This window comes from Diplotaxodon limnothrissa, linkage group LG6 (genome assembly GCF_057381915.1).
Source record: "Diplotaxodon limnothrissa isolate DT_005_m linkage group LG6, D_limnothrissa_male_GT1.1, whole genome shotgun sequence".
NCBI lineage: Eukaryota > Metazoa > Chordata > Actinopteri > Cichliformes > Cichlidae > Diplotaxodon > Diplotaxodon limnothrissa.
Window position 1 is genome coordinate 31,946,178 of NC_140601.1, and position 19,640 is coordinate 31,965,817.

General features: G+C 37.6%; 1 protein-coding gene across 1 annotated transcript; it reads left to right on the forward strand.

The window, feature by feature from the left end:
• Positions 1-11,198: 11,198 nt before the first annotated feature.
• On the forward strand, positions 11,199-15,509 carry caly (calcyon neuron-specific vesicular protein). The gene is made up of 4 exons (XM_085356175.1): positions 11,199-11,327; positions 11,932-12,051; positions 13,046-13,159; positions 15,267-15,509. The coding sequence occupies exons 1-4, from the start codon at positions 11,199-11,201 to the stop codon at positions 15,507-15,509; spliced, it is 606 nt and encodes a 201-aa protein (XP_085212301.1).
• Positions 15,510-19,640: the final 4,131 nt, after the last annotated feature.

Sequence of the window (19,640 nt, forward strand, 5' to 3'; positions counted from 1 at the left end):
CCAGTATAAAGAAAGGAGGACCTGCTGAGTTCAAGCAACCTGCTGACCCTGTGAGACATTGTACAGCTTATTTATCTCTGATGACACTCCCCCCTTCCAACTCCAGAGTCAACCTTTTCATCACTGTCTGCTAAGTAGTCCCCTGCCCCCCCCCCCCCCCCCCCCCGATTCTCTCCTACTGTTCTCTTCCCCCTCTCTCTTCTTCCTCCTCATCTATACTCCTCTCTTGTTTTTTCCAGCTTGCTCCTTTCTTCTCTCTCCCCCCTTTCATCACCCATTTGTATGATGCAAGATTCAAGTTTCTAAGTTCTGTGAAGTAGTTTCAAAGCAGATTAAAGTGTAAAGCCAAAGCATTCATAAGTCAGCAGTCACATCCTTCACTGCTGACAGATGTGTCTGTTTTGACAGTGTTTGACGTTGTGAGACTTGAGCTCCTGTTTAAGATGCATTTGACATTTTTTCCAAGTATTTCAGATTAATCAAAAAGCAAGCATCATCTTTAAATAGAAAGTCATTACTTTGTTACTTAATTTTTCCATACTACAAAAGGACATCCTCGTGTGCAGACATTGGGTTATTATTTACAGCTTAACACAATAAAGGCAACATTATTTAATACATTTAAAACATTTTTATGATATATATCCCATGTGAGGAATCAGTGTTTCAGGGGGATAACTAGAAATAAAAATAAATCTAATAATCAAACAACTAGATTCATCCCTCCATGAATTTCATAGGTTTTTTTCCCCAAGTCACTCAAATCATTTACTGATTCAAGTATCTATTTCTAGGTTAGCAGTGTGAGCATGTTGGTAACACTGACCTTGGTTACGTGTTTGTACGACAGGTTATATTTCCTTGAGTTGAATTTCTTCCACTAAAGTGGTTTTTAGATTAAAGTCAAATGTCTTTGATCTAGTCATTAGAGCCTTGTAAATTTGCTGTTTATTTATTATTGGGAAAGAAGATATTTCTTAGCGTGTCAGAAGATCACTATATGAAATTTTGTCTGCAGCAAACTTTTCAGAGGATGCCGGTAGGTCAAATACTTTCAACAGTCATTATGGGAAAAAGTGGTGGAGATGAATCCAAGTTTAAGGTTTGTGGCATTAGATCAGTGTTATGGAAGAAGATGAAGGGTAGAGGTTAATAATAGAGCAGTTAAACTTGGAGGTGTGAATTTTAAGGTCTGCGGCTGTTTTGATACCAATCAGCTAAATAAGAAGGAGCTCTCCTTCTTCAATTGGAAACTTTGCAGAAACAGAATCACGCAGCAACAGCAAATGAGCGCAAACAAACCTCAAAGTTACACAAGAACTACATGAAGAGCAAAGATGTCTAAATGCTGACTTTTGTGGGCTTTTCCTTGCAGCACCTGACCTTAGCTACACTGAACAGTTATGGGAGCACAGACTGGGTTGCCAGGCTTTCCACAAAGTCTTGGAATCCTGTCTGCACCACTTCATATCTGGAGCAGACCCAAAACAACGATGCTCTCACATTTTTAATTTGTATTGTTTTAAGGTCCATGAGAGATGATGGCCTTTTTTGTATTTTTTGCTTTATAATTCACTCAGTATTTTCAGTGGGTGCCTGATCTGGACTGCAGACAAGCCAGATTAGCACTAGGACTTTTTTCACTGAGACATGCTGTAGTGTTTCTGGATCTTGTTTATACCTTTTTTTTCTTTGCATTGTAAAGTTTTACAAGGTTTTTCTATAGAAACACATCTGTGTTTAATGCAGTGCTGCCCGAGGGCTTGAAGATGAGTGCCATTCGATACTGTTTTGGGGCCTCATCTCGATTGGATTCATTTAACAATATTATGTACTGAAGATATGAAATTCTCATGTCTCTACCTGGATGGTATTATTATTATTAAGATAGACTGCAGAAGCCTCAACTTTTGTTTCTTTGTCTCTTTATTTAGGCAGGGAACCGTGCAACATGAGCTTTATGGAAACTTAAACGGACTGTATTAGTTTTGTTAGGAAAAGTTCTGTTTACTTCAGCCCTGTGGTTGTATGTCTGTATGTGGTTGTAGGCCTCAGTAACTGTTCGAATAGACATTTTACACATAAACTATTCATTAATAAAACCACAAAACTAAGAGTAAAGATAGCTGGATTTGATTTTTGGTCTTCTGTATACTGGCACACTGTGACACTGTCATAACTGACTGGGATAAATGAATGATACAAAGCCATTATTAGTCTGTGGAGTGAAATATGCTATTATAGTATCAGAATGTATTGGTGCTATTGTCATTTGCATTAAAGCATCAGTATTATGACCCCCCCTTTACTATTATATGGAGTCATCTGTAATCCCTTGATCCCTTTCTATGATGCAGCTTCTCTTGGTTGCCATTATAATTATGTATAATTTTTCTGTTAGGTAAGGCATTGAGCTAATGGGAAACGCTGATTGTAAAATATAACAAAACTCTCTATTCCTGTGGAAAATGCCATCAATTTTAGTCCTAGAAACTTCAGTCTCAGTTTTAGCTCACAGCTTGTCATGCACTGGTCCTGATCACTTGAAGTGTAATAATGCAATTAATTCTCTATAATCGCCTAAATTTTGTTTTTACTCATTTCTACTTAAGTAATTCTATATTTTTCATGTCTATCATATTATGTATGACATTAGTTCCTGTTTAATCACTTATTTGACTCCTTAATTCAGGCACTGTGCATTCATGTGACATTTGGTTGCATCATGTGTTTTTGTTAAAGTTTGTTTATTAACACCTTTGCCTTAAATTCACTTGAGGTTTAATGGGACATCAGACACACAAGGTCTACAAGGAGTAAACTTGTCCCTCTGGCACACAACACACCCAACAACTTTCACGTGTGTTTTTCTTTGTTGGAGCCGATGAGGAAACAATGACTTGTGTCTCATACATAAAGGGAAAAATACAGTTCATGTACTTCTAATACTCTCCTAGTACTAACTTCTATAATATGTCTAAAGGTGTATCAAATACTTTAATTAAATAACTTACCATATTGAACCTTTCACTGATGCAGACGTGTTTATTTATTGTAGCCATCATAGTTTACAGTGAAAGTGCATTTATGGATGTTTAAGCAGGATTCTTGTCACAAGTTGTTTTCATTACTATTTTAGTATTTACATACACTGACACTGACACTTCTATTACTGCATTTCTTATCTTTCTGATACATCCTTTAAATACATAATCCATAAACCAAAGAAAGTCTGGCTTAAAAGACAGATGAGAAAAAAATGTTTTCTTACTATGCACCTTGGACATGGAATAAATTACAGAACCTAGATTTAAACATATATCTATTGGTCAATTTGAAAGCATCATGCGGAAGTGAAAAAGTGAATGTTTTTCTTGAGAAACCACAAATGCTTAATATTATGGGCATGTGTGTATAGTGTATTATGTTGTACATCTTATATTTTAGGGCAGCATGGTGGTGCGGTGGTTAGCACTGTTGCCTCACAGGACAATGCTCCTAAGTTTAAATCCAGGGCCTTTCTGTGTAGATGTTCTCCCTCCGTTTGCGTGGGTTCTCTGCAGATTCTCTCTGGTTACTCCGGGTTCCTCCCACAGTCCAAAGACATGCAGTTAGTGGGGATAGGTTAACTGGTGGTTTTGCCCATAGGTATTAAAGTGAGTGTGAATGATGGTTGTCTGTCTCTCTGTGATGGCCCTGCGTCAGCCTGGTGACCTGTCCAGGTTGTCTCACCCTGTGGTAGCTGGGATAGGATCCTGCCGGGGGTGTCAGCAGCTAAATCGCTTTAACATACCATTAAAAATGTCATGTTATGCTAATTATGGGGTTACAGGAATTTTAAAGAGCTTTGCAGGGGCAAAGAAATTAGAAAAAAAACTACTGATCTGGTTCATTTTTGTGTTGATCAATGAGCTGAGTAAATGAGTAAATTAAAATAAATTAAAAGCACACATTTTGGGGGATAAATTTACACTAAGTTTCATGTTTTAAATAAACATGATTAGACATTAAACATGTGTCTTATATGAATGTTTTAAAGCACAGTGAGTGACTGCAAAGGGTTTTAAGAACTCTCAATAAAGTTTTGCTTTGCCTAACAGCACCAAGCCTTTGCTTAGAAATGGTTAAATCGCTGTTACACCTTTTGTGAATTTTCCACATCTGCATGAAAACTGAAAATGGTTCAAACAACATAAGGCGAACTCTAATTGAATTTGTTTTACTTCTTTAGACTTTAGCCTTCTTTGATCTCATTTGAAACAGTAAGTTATTATCTGATTTAACAGCATTTTATCAGACTGACATAGAGCTGTGATGTCTTGAAAAGAAAAGTACCTCGATGCCCTAGTGCTTTGAAAAATATTTCCGTTGTTAAAAACTAGTGTGTTCTCACAAAGAAGTATATTCTAAATGGTCAGTTCAGCTTAAAGAACATATGTGGTTTAATTAATAACTTAAAAATTTACAGAAGAATAGCTTAAAAGGACAGCTATGATGGGCATCATTTTTTAAAAGTCTGGTAAAATAAAGTAAATCTGTAAGATTAATTTGAGGATGATAAATTGTTGTTCAAAAGTGAACAACTGCTGTCTGAATTATTGCTCCAAAAGAGAGTTTACATCTCGCTGAATTTTACAGTTTAGAGCAAAGACTTTGTCGCATCAGTCAGATCATTTCTGTCACTAAAGTGATGCTGCCATCTGTTGATAATGAACACCAACTGTCTCAGTAATACATCATACTGTACTTACCGAGTGCGTAAACTGCTGGGGCTCATTTTGTTTGATTTATCGGTGCTTAAAAAAAAAAGAACAAACAGTCTTTGTCTCATTGGTCTTTGCCTCTACTTTACTGTGAGGTGACGACTCTGACACTAGATGGCCCTGTTGGTAAATGATCTGTAACCAAACTGCTCTCATCTATTAACTTAACAGTTTACTGCACTGTCCTCCCCAAGATTACTTCTCGCAAATGATACTGAACATACTTTTTTTTTCTGTTGTAAGAACACAAAATGTAAACTAAGTTATAGTAATGTCATTATTGTTCAGTTTGACAACTTAGACGACTTAATGCACATATCTGTTGGAAGAACAGAGAACATGACATTGGTCTTACTAGCTTTTATACGTTTGGAGATTGCATTTTAAATCATGACACTTTTTTGTTGTTCTTTTGTTTTCGCTCCCTCTTTTTACAATATATTACAATATATTATTATTATATATCCTGATAATAAGTTTGCAGTATCTCCTGATCATAGACTATTAAACGATTTGTTATTATTTTATTATAAAACTTTGAATATGGCAATAATTACATTTATTGTCTATTCTTGGGAAAAAAAAGTGTAAAAAATTTAATATTTGAAAATATATTTTCACTTACGGTACAAATTATTAATTTATCACTAATATTTCCAGTATCAACAATACTGACACTCTAAACAGATTACACTTTCTATTTCAATATAACAAAATGTCTTAAATGTGAAAGGTCTTCATTTCTAAACAACGATAAAGAAGCACCAACTTAACAGTCCTGTTACTGTTGTTTAGGCATTTAACTAATGCTGTTATTCATAGTTCTGTGTTGGCTGTTACAAAAGTCCCCATGTCCATCTAAAAGTAACACTAGCTTATAGTGCAGTGAAGTAAGTAAGATTTTGCTACAGGACAGGAAGTGACTGCAGAGGAGGAACCATAATTTAAGCAGTAGAGAGACAGATTGGCTATTTTAAGACTGCAAGGACAGATTTAACGGTTCTGTGGGAAGGCAGCGATGTTTGTTTCGGAAGGTGAGTTTTCAGTGAAGGGCGGACATCAGCAGTCAGGGTGGAGAAAACTAAAGTGTGCATAGCACTGAGAATTGTGTCTGCATGTTAATTAGTAAAAATGTATATATACTGATATATGAAACATTACATGCTGCGTGCAGTTTTAATGGCTATAAGAATTCAATGGAAAAAGAAAGAAACACTGGTGAACACCAACATCAGTAATAAGTTTGCCAACTTATTGCGCTTTCTTTCCCAATATTTATTTCTTATTTTCCTCTTAAAAATCTTCACATGCCTGCTGTAAAAATACCAAATGTAAGGATTTACTAATGATCATTTTAACTTTTGTAATTCTTCTTGTTACGCTTGATTTTTGTTGGTATTGTTTTTGTTTGTTTTTGACAATTTAAATCTCAGCACCCAGTTCCAGTTGCTAACATTATGTGAAAACTTGCATGATTAGTATTAATTCTAGTTGTTGTTGCTCCACTCTATTTTCAACCTAAGATTTGTTATAATAAAAACTAACAAATGAAAATTACTGATTTTGTTATATTGTAGAAACCCATTGAAATTCCTTGAGCATTTACAGCAACTGAGTCATACAATTTTGAATTCGTTTGATTTTGTGGAGTCTCCTCTCTTCGAACTACAAATGTTAAATCAATTTGCCAGTTGGAGCCACTTTAAATCGAATCACTTTTATTAATAGAGAACTATAGAAATTTTTTACCTTTTTTTTCACGCCTGGTTTGTCACATTTTTTCCTCCATAGACTTTATCCTAAATGATTCTCATTTTAATTATGTTGACCCAGACTCTGTGAATCTTCTACACTGACAACAAAACCAGCGCAGGCCGACAGTCTGCCTCTCACACTGTGAGGATGACACCTCCATCTCCTCATAGAGGAACTAGTCCAGGATCCACTTTGATGTCCCTCTGCCTGAAAGGAAAGGTCAAAATAATAAATGTAGACCCAATTGATGGGTTGGCAGGGGGGCATGGGGGTTCAGCACTCACTTTTGGACGAGTGCTCCCTTTAAGAGGTAATGAATTCATACAGTCAGACACAGCCAAAGAAGAAAACAGCATGAGTCCCCTTTCCATGAAAAGGTTTACCTAAATTTGCAGACAAGCATGGCTTCTTCTTCCCACTAATGCATCACTTTCTTATTTCACTCTCATCACATACACATGTATGATTAAATACTTTTCCCCCCCGCTTGACTTTACTGAGAGTTACTGACAGAATTAAACTAGGTGACCAAGCACCAATCAAAAAACAAAACAAAACAAAAAACCTCAGTAAGCACCTCTAAATGACTCTCCCTCACAGCAATACACATTTGATTCAAGAGTTTATAAAAAAAAACAACAACAACAAAGAATAAAAGAAAAAAGAAACAGAAATAAGCTAAAGCTTAAATATGCCTTTGAAGACTCTGCAGGTCACCTGGGTCATGGGATATGTGTTAGTAGGTCAGAGACAACTGGGCTATGTCTGCAGATCTTTAACCTTTTGCCCATCATTACTAAGTTATGTTTTCAAGACCTTTACTTCCAATTCTTTTGAAGATCAAAGATGCTATAAAGTTTAGGCCCAGTTACAGGTAAATGTACATTTAACTAAACATATACATCAGTTTAAAAATACTCACATGAAAGTAAAATCACTCAATTAATATGGAGGTAAAATGTACTAAAATGTGCTACAATATCAACAATAAAACTGGTTTTGCACAATGTTCCCTTTTACAGTTCGTATTTTAAATATGAACTGCTTTATAGGGCTCTTTTTAAATGTGTAATTGCATTTAAGTTGGTTTAAGTAGGTTTTTTTCCAGTGTAAAATCTTAATCTGTCTGAATCCCACTAAGTAGCACTTTTTAAGCACTTGGTTTGAAACACACTTATTTAAGTTGTGAGAAGATGTAAAGCGTATTAATGTCGTTATCAGCAATTCTAACTCCTCTAGTGGACACCTCACATAGAACATGTCAGCTTGTAAAGCACTGATTAGATATGTTTACATTTATTAAAAATGCTAAATAACGAGACTTGAAGTAAAGCGCACCTTAAACGGAAATTATAGGTGTCAAGTAGCTTAAATGTAATCAAGTAAAAAGTGCAAGATCCTTCAAAAGGACCACAAAACTGCACTGAAGTCCAACACTTGTGTTAATGTACGCAAACCTGGAAACCAAGATGAAGTAATGGTCTCTCCGTCTTTCAATTCAGAGACAAACGAGGCGCTTTCGATCACAAACAGTCTCATATGAATATGTGGCTCACACACGTACATCAGCTGAGGTCCTCGCGAGCCGCGCTGAGACGCGCATTAAGCTGCCAGTTTCTGCTGGAGGACGGAGCCGCTCCAGGCTGAATTACATGCGCAGTCCTGCCGAGAATCTCACATCACCACGGCAACCTGCGTTCACACCGAGTCCCCTTCAGCATCGGTGAGCTCCGATCCCATCCACAGGCAACCGGAGAGCCCGCAAGACCACCGTAAGTTTTTATTCCTCCTTCTGCTTCAGTGTTTCTGACGGTGCAGCGGTTTATTTGTGTTTATTAGACGGACGTGAATGCGGTTTAACAACAGCCTGATCGGTTGCGGGTTATGTAGCTGGGGGATGATTATTTAATATCGATTAGATATGCGTTGCCCAATTAAGTGATTTAGTGCAGGTAGCTTATATTGGGGGGTTTGTCATCCTCTTTGGGGAATGAATGGACAACAATAAAACCTTGATTTGAGTGCTCCATGGGACTGTATGTGTTACTGACATGCGTTGCAATTTCCCCTATACCTCCACATTATATAAGAGGCTACACTTAAATTCTGTGATTGCCCTCGTCTCCTATGGGTATTAATTAAGTCTGCAGTTCATTAAAAACAATAATGTAGAAAATAAACAGTGGAAGAACAAAATAAAAATATATAAGTTTGCAATATTTGTTTAAATAGCCCAATAATTCAAAACACAACTGCACAGAAATGTGTTTTATCAATCCATATTTCTGGTCTCTGATTATTGCATACACAGCCTGTGTATCTTGCAGCAGCAGTCTTCAATGCAGTAAGTTTAGATATGCATGACCAGTGAACCCTGAAGAACTTGACAGGCGCAGGTAGCAAACACTCTGCTACCTATTCATAGCACAGCATGTATTCACCTTTAGACAGCTTCAAGTCTCCTTCAGTGTGTCAGATATAGGTGATGGATAGAACTGTGAAGTAATCATTAATCTTTTACAGTATAATTGTATGTATGACTGAAACGAGCCGTGGTTGTGAATTTGTAGGATGTCATTTGCAGCTCCTTCAATTTCTGGACTCCTTTCCTGTCAGAGTGTGGGAACACTGAATGTTTGACAGCAGCACTCGACTCATTTGTTAATCACAGATTCAGGATGAATCATCGCACCCGCACTTCACTCCAACCGTGGGGAGGAAAAATGGCGGTCAGCGCAGATGACCACATTATAACCACCCACTCATCAAGAAATATGTGTTGTAGTCTTGAGTAATACCCTAGAGTCAGTCAAGATCTTACCTAACAAAGATTTTAAACGTCCAAATGGTTTTTGTTGTTTTCCAAAATGCTGAGAATGTTTGGTAGAAGGCTGTCACATAGTTAAAAATATTTTTATATGCATTTTCCACTTGATGATGGACTAGAGGCTTTAGTAAATGATCCTCTGTCTCCTTCATCAAAAACACATTTCCTGAGCACTGGGGATTTCTCCAGCAGCATACAAACTCTAGCTCTTTGCCTCCTGGTGTGTATCATCATTGTGAGTCACTGGCATCAGTGGGCCAATGGCGTCCTTTGCTGGGGGAAGGTGTTGTGTTGCAATGTGTGAATGAGATAAGTGGCTCTTCACCTCTTCCCTCCACATCTAGTTCATTGTCAGAGGAGAAAAAGAAATCAGACAGTTATCTGAGCAGAACAGCACTGAGAGAATAAAGTTTGTATATGTTGGCTATAAACATTAAAAGTGAGAGGCTGGAGGAAGAGATGGATAGATAGTAGATTCATAGATACAGAGTAATAATGAAATATGTTTACTCCAGACTGTTGGGCTGGATAAACAGGAAACAGAGTTGGCTTCTCTGAGTTACTTAAATACTGTATGTCCTCGAGCTATTACCGCACTGATCAGCCCCAAGATTCAAACCTAATATTGTGTCTAGCACCAGGACATTAGCAGCAGATCCTTTGGGTCCCACGAGTTACTGAGTGTGACTTCCGTTGATGAGGTTTATTTTGGCACACCCCGCAGGTGCTTTGACGAGATTGAGAGTTGTTATGAGTCTTTGATGGGTTTCTCATCAAAGACTCAAACTGAGCAGTTTTTACAGTGTGGCATGCTGGGGAAGGTTGCTGCCGTTGGGGAGTGTGCTTTATCTACAACAATGCGTTGGTGGGTGGTATATGCCAAAGTAACATGCCCATAAATGCCAGGAACTAAGGTTTCCATGCAACAACGGACTGTAACAATATGATCAAAGTCATTCGTGTCGTGTCGACAGTTTTAAAAGGCAGTTAGTCAAGAAATAGCTTGAAATCTGCTAAATTGCTTTCTGTCAAGTGCTATAATATGATTCCAGGAATATACTATGAACATTTAGTTAAATAGGCAGTTGGGTAGCTTAGCAGAAAGAGTAAAAATGTCTACACTGCTCCCCGCCAAGAAATAGTAATTTAAAATATTTAATACGTGTATACATAGTGTTAGCCAGAATACGTAACTTCTAAACAAACACTGGTTGTTATTCTGTGCATGTCAGCAAGCTATGCTCACAATAACAGTGTTTTTAAATTTATCAAATGCATTATTCACTGTTTTAGCAAGAATTTAGCATGCATTTAATGTTAAACACAAAGTGCAGCTTTGCATTATGGCAATATCGTTGATTTTGTTAGTTTTTAATTTAGTCGTAAAAATTAGAAGCGGCCTGAACGTGGCACTATGCAAATTAAAGATATTGCCAAGGATTACATGTTTTTATGAAGCAGATGTGATGGCAGTGCATCTGATAGCTGTTTTGGCAAAGTCAGTGGCATATATTATGTTTATATTTATAAAATAATGTCACTCGGTACAGTCATTATTGCTGTAATTTGCTTTGAGCAAAAGTAGTAGACCAACACACACTTCCTTATCTTCAGCTGCGCTGCTAAAATGACTCAAAATTAATTTTCATGCTCCTTTCTTCTTTTGATGCAGTGTATATTTGTCTTATCCTGGCCCATTAGTCCTCATCAGACTGTTATCTTCTCACTTCCTCTTGTGTCCTGGCAGGGTCCTCAAGCAGCTCTATCACATTTGGTTACAAAAACACTCAGTCTGACTAAATCTGTCCTTGATTCCGAGATCCGTCCGGTCATTTTCAGACAGACAAGCAGCTATGGTGAAGCTGGCCAGCAATCTGTCCGATAAGCTGGAGAAGCAGCCATCTGCGGACGATGGCTTTGATAACATCCCCCTCATCACACCCCTGGAGGTCAACCAGCTCCAGCAACCTTTTGCAGAAAAGGTAAAATTGTACTCCACCTTGTTCTTTTTCTGTGCCTGCCCACTTCTGTTTTCTAAAATACTGTTTCCAAGTTGAACACTGGGTGCAACAGAACCATGCATTACAGCATTGCAAAAATGCCCAACAGATTACGACAAACAATATTTAAATTCATGTGGGCATACTTACCTGTCCTCACTTAAACCCCAATGCCGAGAGTGCTATATTTACCTCTCCTTGCCCACCATCCCAGGTTAAAACCTTGGCACCAGCCCACTCAATGCAAGCGCCTCTTTGAATACATAACACAAGAAGAAAGCTCTCAGAATCATATTTTGTCCGATAATGCTCTTAGCAGCACAGGATGTTCTACAGGCTCAGTAAATGATGGTGAAACATTAACATAAAAACACTTTGTAGTTCCCAAATGTGTTTTTAACATATCATTAAAACGATCTGCTTTTGCAAGTGATGCTTTTATTTTTTTACACAACCATCATGGTGTTCAGTGGTAGCAGGATTGCTGAACCTGTGCTGAAAACTGAGGGCATCCTCGATCAACCATAATGGATTAATAGGAATTTTTCCAGGAACTCGCAGTGACAGTGCATTCCCTCTGCTGCAGGTCATTGTGAAAACGTCAACACAGTACCAGCTGCAGCAGAAGAAGAAGAACAAGCTGTATTTTCCCAACATTAAGAAGCTGAATATCAACCTTTACAGTGATGTCTCTGAGAAGGCCAAGGTAAAGGGTGAAAATCTTCACACATGTAAATTTAGTATAAGTCTGTGTTGTGTTTCTGTTAAGTCCAGCAGTGCTTGGTGGACTTTGCATTTGTTTTAATAAACACTAGCACTGTTTTGAATCCATCATGTGCAATGGCCTGCTCCTCATTAGAGCATTTCATGTGTATTAATGTCTGGCTGAAAGTAGTCCCCAGCAAATGCACTGTATTGATTGCTAAAAAGCGTAGAGCCGAGATCTTTAATTAAGTTGTTCATTCTATTTGAAACGGCTCAAGAACTCCATAAAAGATTGTAATATGTTGCCTCATTCATTTAATATGAAAGTGGCTAGTGGTGTTTTCTCAAAGAAAACTTAAATAATCATATCAACAACCTATTATATCATGAAAACAGGAGCTGTAAGGCTCTTTTGTCTCCTCTCCTTTCAGAAATGTTTGAATAGGAATCTGTGAAAGAATGACTTCAATTATCACTTGATTTATTACCAAAATAATGTGTTCATGTTATCAGTAACTAATTTAGAGTGTTTTTCAGTACACCATGATGTTTCTTTTGAAAATTATATTTACAATAAGCAGGATTTATTCTTCTTCCAATTGATAGGTCACAGCTGTATGATCATGCATAGCGTCCTCGGGTTTTCAATTAGATCCACTCCTTTGCTCATCATGTTGGGTTATAAAAAAGTAAAAAATCTAAATGGCAGTGGTCAAAATGCCGAACTGAAGGCTTCAACATGGTAGTCCAATAGATAATTTCACAGTGGGTCCTTTTAGACTATAGCAGCTATACCCAGGCACCAAGAAAGACGAAACATCTATTTTGACAGAGCTATAAACATCACCATCTTCACATATAGTCTGTGTCCGGAGCTAAAGCACCTGGTGGCTAAAGGCCATAGACATAGGTGGAATCCAATTTGGCGCTATATAAATAAAACTGAACTGAAAAGTATTGTCTTACATTCTGTATAACTATGTGTTTTTCCTCAGATCACAGGTCTGATCCTCATTACTCTGGCCTTTCTGACCAGCCTGCTCCTTCTGCTCATGTACAAAGCCATGTGGTACGACCAACTTACCTGCCCAGAGGGTTTCATCTTGAAGGTGGGCAGCGTATCCATGTGTGCACAGCGAGCTTCTTTATTTTACAAACACCACGCTTAGCATAAACACATGTCTCGTAACCATGTGTCTGCACACATGCCCACACAAAGTCAGATCCTTCCCCTGATTTATGTTCATTTCCTAACTATGACTAAATTTTAAATTATAGCTTCAACCTACAAAGTAAAAATTTACGTTATGAAATATTTTAAAGCTTTTATTTCTTATAAGGCCGACAGATCCTCATGATATGAGTAATACTGTCACACACACACACACACACACACACACACACACACACACACACACACACACACACACACACACACACACACACACACACAAACATAGATGTACAAATAGTGATATTTTTTTTAATATGGTTCAAGGAAAGAAAATTATCGGAGATGTTCTATTATCTTCTTGCAGCATAGCAGAGAACAGCTGAAGAAGGTCATAGTCTCATCTTTCTATATCACAAACTTATTACTGTGGAAGTAGTCTGCGTGGAGTACTTCGACAGTCTACAGTGCAGCTCGTCTGGTGTTTTCTTCTCCGCACACTCTCATTTCAGTCACTTCAGGACTAACACAAACTCATCGTCTGCAAACGACACCTTGGAGGCATCGTGCACCAAATCAGCACAACCGCGAATGTTAGTTAAAGGGCCTGTCTCGCAGTGGAAAATGAGAGAGTGGGGTAGATAGAGAGAGAGTGGGGGAAGGAAGGGGAGTGACAGCCTACTTACTGGTCAGGCAGAGATTGGGATGCCCGCTTGTGAATTGTAGGGGTCTTTAATTAGAGCTGAGCGTGACTAAACTGTGATTAAAGGCTTAACGGTGAGGGGGGGAAGCAAGGAAGGGAAGGGGGGGGAGGATGGGAGGAGGACCTTCCGGCAAAGCTTTTGAAGTTTTTGCCGGTTACAGTTGCTTTTAGCATTTTCCCCCCTACTAATGTGTTGTTAGAGACATAAAAAGAGGATGGAAGGTGGAGGGTGGTGTAGTCACTGCTGTGCTTTTCAGAGGCTTGACTCCTTGCTTTTAGGGAAGGTCAGGTAGTGAATTCTCCTTAAGGGAAAGACTTGCAAGGTCATGGGCCCTTTTCAAAACACAACCATAAAAGGACGGGCATTCAGTGTCTTGGTTTAATTCCCCCACATAATTTCATATGTATCTTTAATTCTATTAGGTAAATGTGAGTCTAAGGATGTTCTGAAGGATGCTTTAGCCTCAAGTGAAGGCTTATTGGGGATATGAATCTTTAATTATGTTTGTGCACCAAGCATTTAAACACCCTCAACTGTATTACTTTTCTGTCTGTAAAACTTCTTCACACTCTGATACTTCCTTGTATGTTTAAAAGCTTCAATTATCATCTGGAGTACCTTTTACATATATTGTTTTTTAAATTGTTTTCTTAGCCTCTGAAACAGCATTTGAAAGTAATCTGTATGTGGTTTATTACATGTGGATGTAATACAACTTCCTGAACAGGACTGAAACATGGTTTTACACTTTAACTCTTTCCAGCCCCACCTAATGTATGTGAAATTCAAATGTTCCACTCAGCAGTTTGATGTGCATTGCATGTGAAAACAGGCAACATTCGACCCAGGATTACTTAGTTACTGTCTCAAGCTTCAGAAGCTTCTTCCAAAAGTGCAAAGACAAACAGTAACCTATGACAGCTGCTGGCTTCCATTTTTCAATACATTTTTGTAAGTTGTTCTTGTAGAAAACCAGAATGCTCAAAGCAGCTGCACGCATGATTGAAAATGAAACAACAAGGTGAAACATACAGAAGAGCACGAATATAAATCAGAATGCAATTAAACATTATTTTAGGTAAACTCTATAACAGGCACAGAAAACTATCAGTCATAATTGAATCTGTAATATCTAACTAATGTGATGCAAATAAATGGTTCTTTATCCCCATGGACTGTGCTTTCCTAGTCATAAAACAGATTGCTTCCTATTGGACCAGGTGGAGGAAATCTGCAGTTTATCTTGACTCAGGATAGCTTTTGTTCTGTGATGATGATGTCAAATCAGTGTGTGAGTAATACTGAAAACACCAAAGCTGTTTGTATATTTCCCTCTAACAGCAGAAGCACTGCACCCCTGCAGCTCTGGAGATGTACTACACAGAACAGCAGGAGCAGGAGCAAGGTGTGCACGGCGGCACCAACGCCGGACTGTACGCTGCTCTCAGCCACCTAAATCAGGTCAAGAGGAGCGGACCTGAGCTGCCATCGCCATGGTTACCAGTCATCAGCGCTTTGAAGGAGGCTGAGGTGATCAAACCAGGCAGCGAACCGCTGAAAGGAGTGCTGGAAGCAGATGAGTGAAGAATGTGTAGGGGAGAAAATGACAATGAGGGGCATGGTGGATGTTATGTTACTTTATTTTTCGTCTGTGTGTGCGTGTTTGGATTTTTTTTTCCTCCCTCAGACAGCTCACTGAATCACTCGCTTATACTGGTGCGCCAACGTAAAGGCATGCGTGCGTGTGGTGAGTTCTTGTGGTTAAAGGCAGGAATGTGCATGACTTTTACAGCGTTACTGAGTCATGACTAAAGTCTGGATCCGGCATGTGTGTCCGCACTCATGTAAATACTGTTCACTGTTCATGCTTACATTAGTATGAGCTCATGTGTGCATGTTTGCATTCATGTGTGGTGTATATACGTATATACTGGGTAATATGTGTACTCATCTGAGTGAGTTGGAGGTGAGAGAAGAGAAGCAAGGCGAGAACTTGCAGTGAGAACTGAAGATAAGTTTTTAATGAGTTTCCCCTCATTGCGCTGCCTTGTTATCTTGCCTCGTCTTCTGATTTAGTCTTAGAGCAGAATGTATGAAGTCATTATTGAATGTGCACATAATTTGACTATTAAGACATTTTCCATTTTACTGAATTTAGTTGACCCCACATCTTATTATGTCTAGACTTTTAATTGCAGTTGTGTAAGGTTAAAGCCAAATTCGGATTTTGGGAAACAGTTTTGTCATAATGGGTTATTGGCTTTGTAATTAATTTCCAGAAAAGTTCACTTAATCAGTATTAATTAAATACAAAACACAATTAAGTATGCATCACTTAAACATGCTGTTTGTTTTCTGAATCCACTCCTCATTTGATGACTCTTGTTATGTCACATTATGATGTGAGCTACTTTCTGTAATGATAGATACAGCTTAAGAGCCTTTAATGTATGATTACAAACAAAACCTGTACTGTATGTTCATGTAGGTACGCTTATTGTGAACAGTAGCCAATTACATGACGTTCTGTTTTCGTTCTTGTTTAACTTATGTTGCTATAAATATTGTGTAAAAACCTTTATGGTGAACACAGGGTTAACTTATCACAATCCTGATGTAATCCTGATGTATGAATAAGCTGCTCTAACCATACAGTAGATATTATAAGTGCTAATTATGTGTTAAAAGCGTCTATGTTTTTTAAATGTATTTAATTAACAAATAATATATCTGTACAGTATTTAATGTGTCTTGACTCTAAGGTTTAGTTTGGAAAATTGCCAATGTAAGAAGTATGAAGAATTTCTCTTGACTTTTCTTTATGTCTCATTCATTTTTTTTCCTTTTTTTTCTCCAAATGGCATTAATCTTATTTTGGAACAGAACTTTTCATGTGAGTCGGATGAATCTGAGATCACAGCACAGCTTGTTTCCAGTGGTTTAACTGCCAAACATTTACATCAGGCACATCTGTTCTGATGTCACCGACTGAACAGAAATAAATGTCTGAAGTGTTGAGTTCTCTCACTCAGAACCGGCAATGATGATTTTGAGTCATTGCTACTAATGAATTGAATTAATAACTTAACATCACTGATGATATTTTAGAAACAGTCATTAGGTGTTTCTATCCTCCGTAGTAAAAGTTGTCTTTTCAAACATAGTCTTGGCTTATGGTTGATTATCTATTATCTATTATTCTGTGTAAAACAGTTTTACCAATAATAAGTTAATATGCACTCACTGGCCACATTCTTACCTACACCTGTTCAACTGCTCGTTAACACAAATATTTAATCAGTTAATCACATGGCAGCAATTCAAAGCATGTAGACATGTAGACATGCTCAAGACGAACAGCCAAAGTTCAAACTGAGCTTCAGAATGGGGAAGAAAGTTAAATTATTTTAAACATGGCATAGTGTTTGGCTGGTCTGAGTATTTTAGCAACTGTTGATCTACTATGATTTTCCCACATAATTATCTCAAGGTTTTATGGTTGGAAAAAAGAGAAAAAAATCCAGCGAGCATCAGTTCTCTGTGTGAAAATGACGTTGATGTTACAGCAACTCAAATATCCACTTGTTGCAAAGGAAATATGCAGAAGAGCATCTCTGAATGTACAACACATCAAACCTTGAAGCAGATGGGCTTCACCAGCAGAAGAGCACAGTGGGTGCCACTCTTGTCAGCTAAGAACAGGAAATTGAGGTTGCAGCTCACGCTGACTCACCAAACTTGGACAACTGAAGAAAAATGTTGCCTGGTCTGATGAGTCTAAATTTTAGCTGTGACATTTGGTTGGTAGGGTCAAAATTTGATGAGAACAACATGAAAGCATGGATCCATCCTGCCTTATATCAGTGGTCAGTGTAATGATGTGAATACTTCGGGTCACTTAGTAACAACTGTGGATTGTTTAAATGTGGAGTAACTGTGTGACACAATCATGTCAATATGGAGCAAAATTTCTAATGAATGTTTCTAGCTGAATTCATGAACTCAGGCACTTCTTAAGGGAAAATTGGGTCCAACCCAGTACTAGCACAGGTGTGCATAGTACAGTGGCTGGTGAGTGTATATGGTATTTCAGTGGATGTAATGCAATCATTTTAATGCACAAAACCAAAGATAGTAATTAGGCACTATTAAGGTATCAGATCTTCACTTGACAGTATTTTGCCTAAAATAAGTTACGATAGCAATATTACCATAACAGCTATAAATAACATATTATCATTCAAATTTAGCTTATCTTTAATGTATGTTTTTTTTTTTTGTAAATGGTTATTGTTTTTTTGTTTTTTTTCTTTTCTCCTTTAATTTTATGCTTTGGTAGCCACACGCTGTGGTGTTGACTAGTAACTAATAATTACTTTTATCTTTTTACTAATTACTAGTGTTTTTTCATCCCCCTATTGTATAAAGTGTAACACAGTTACTGGATTATTTGTATATTGTATTATTAACATGAAATCAATATGGTATTCTATCTCACGTGTTAACACAAGGACATCCTCACAGAACTTGCAAACTAGCAACTTCAAACTTTGTTAAATGTATGGTTACATTGTAACCTTGGTTCTCCGAGTTAGAGACTATCGCTCCTCTCCGTTACATATGTAACGGACTTTCACTAGTACAAACTAGATAAATAAAACAGGACCTCATGTCACACAAATGTTATAAATATTCTTTAAGTAATCATTATTATTATTATTATTATTATTATTATTTTTGCTTCATTTTATCAAGCTAATGAGTCACTAAACAGGTTTTATAGTGAGTTTGTTTCTGAAAATAAATCAGAGACAGCTTGTAATTGTTCCTTCAGTTATTCTTGAGTAACTTTTGTGACACATTTTACTTATAAAACATGCATATAGCCAAGTATATTTTAAATACAGAACTGCTCTTTGTGACTAAATATTTCTGTAAAGACACTTTGAATGCTTTCCACACATTCCTGCTTTTTGAGCTACATAGGAAAAAGGGATCAGTGCATATTTTTTAATATTTAAAAAATGTAATCTTGAATTACCGGCAGAAGAAAAATGTTCGGCTCCGTTTACACTCTGTTGCTCAAAGATGATCAGTATGCATAGAATTCAAAATATGACTCTTTCCATCTCCTCAAACTTTAGTTTAGCAATTCAAAGCCAAGCCACATCCTCTTATTATCTCTCTTTGCTGGGTTCACTGCTGTGAGCCTGTCTGCATCTCATTTACACTCACATATTTTCACACCATCGCTGTAAACCCAGGGATGTGTGGCTCAAAGACTTGAAGGTGTGTGTGTGTGTGTGTGTGTGTGTGTGTGTGTGTGTGTGTGAATATGAAGCCATTAACCTAAAGTTATGTGTTTGATAAAGTTTATGTGCAACTTGTGTCTGTTACAGTATATTTAAGCCTTCATGTGGTATGTGTGTGTGCATGTGTGTGTGCGTGTGTGTGAGCGAGTGAGTGAGAGAGAGACGCTGTGCTTAGGTTGTTAATTAAATCTACATTACACCCTGTTTACCCTTTAGGGTCCTTTTTTTTCTCCTCCTCACTGTTGTTGCTGAGTGACATACTTTGAGATGCTGTTGGCCCAGGGCATGGAATTAAATAAAGTGCTAAAAAATATTTATTGGTGCATTTAAAGGTCCCATGCTTGGTCAAGGCATAGCATGTTGTGCCAAAAGGGCTTAGATTCAGGGCCTGAGGAAAATCACG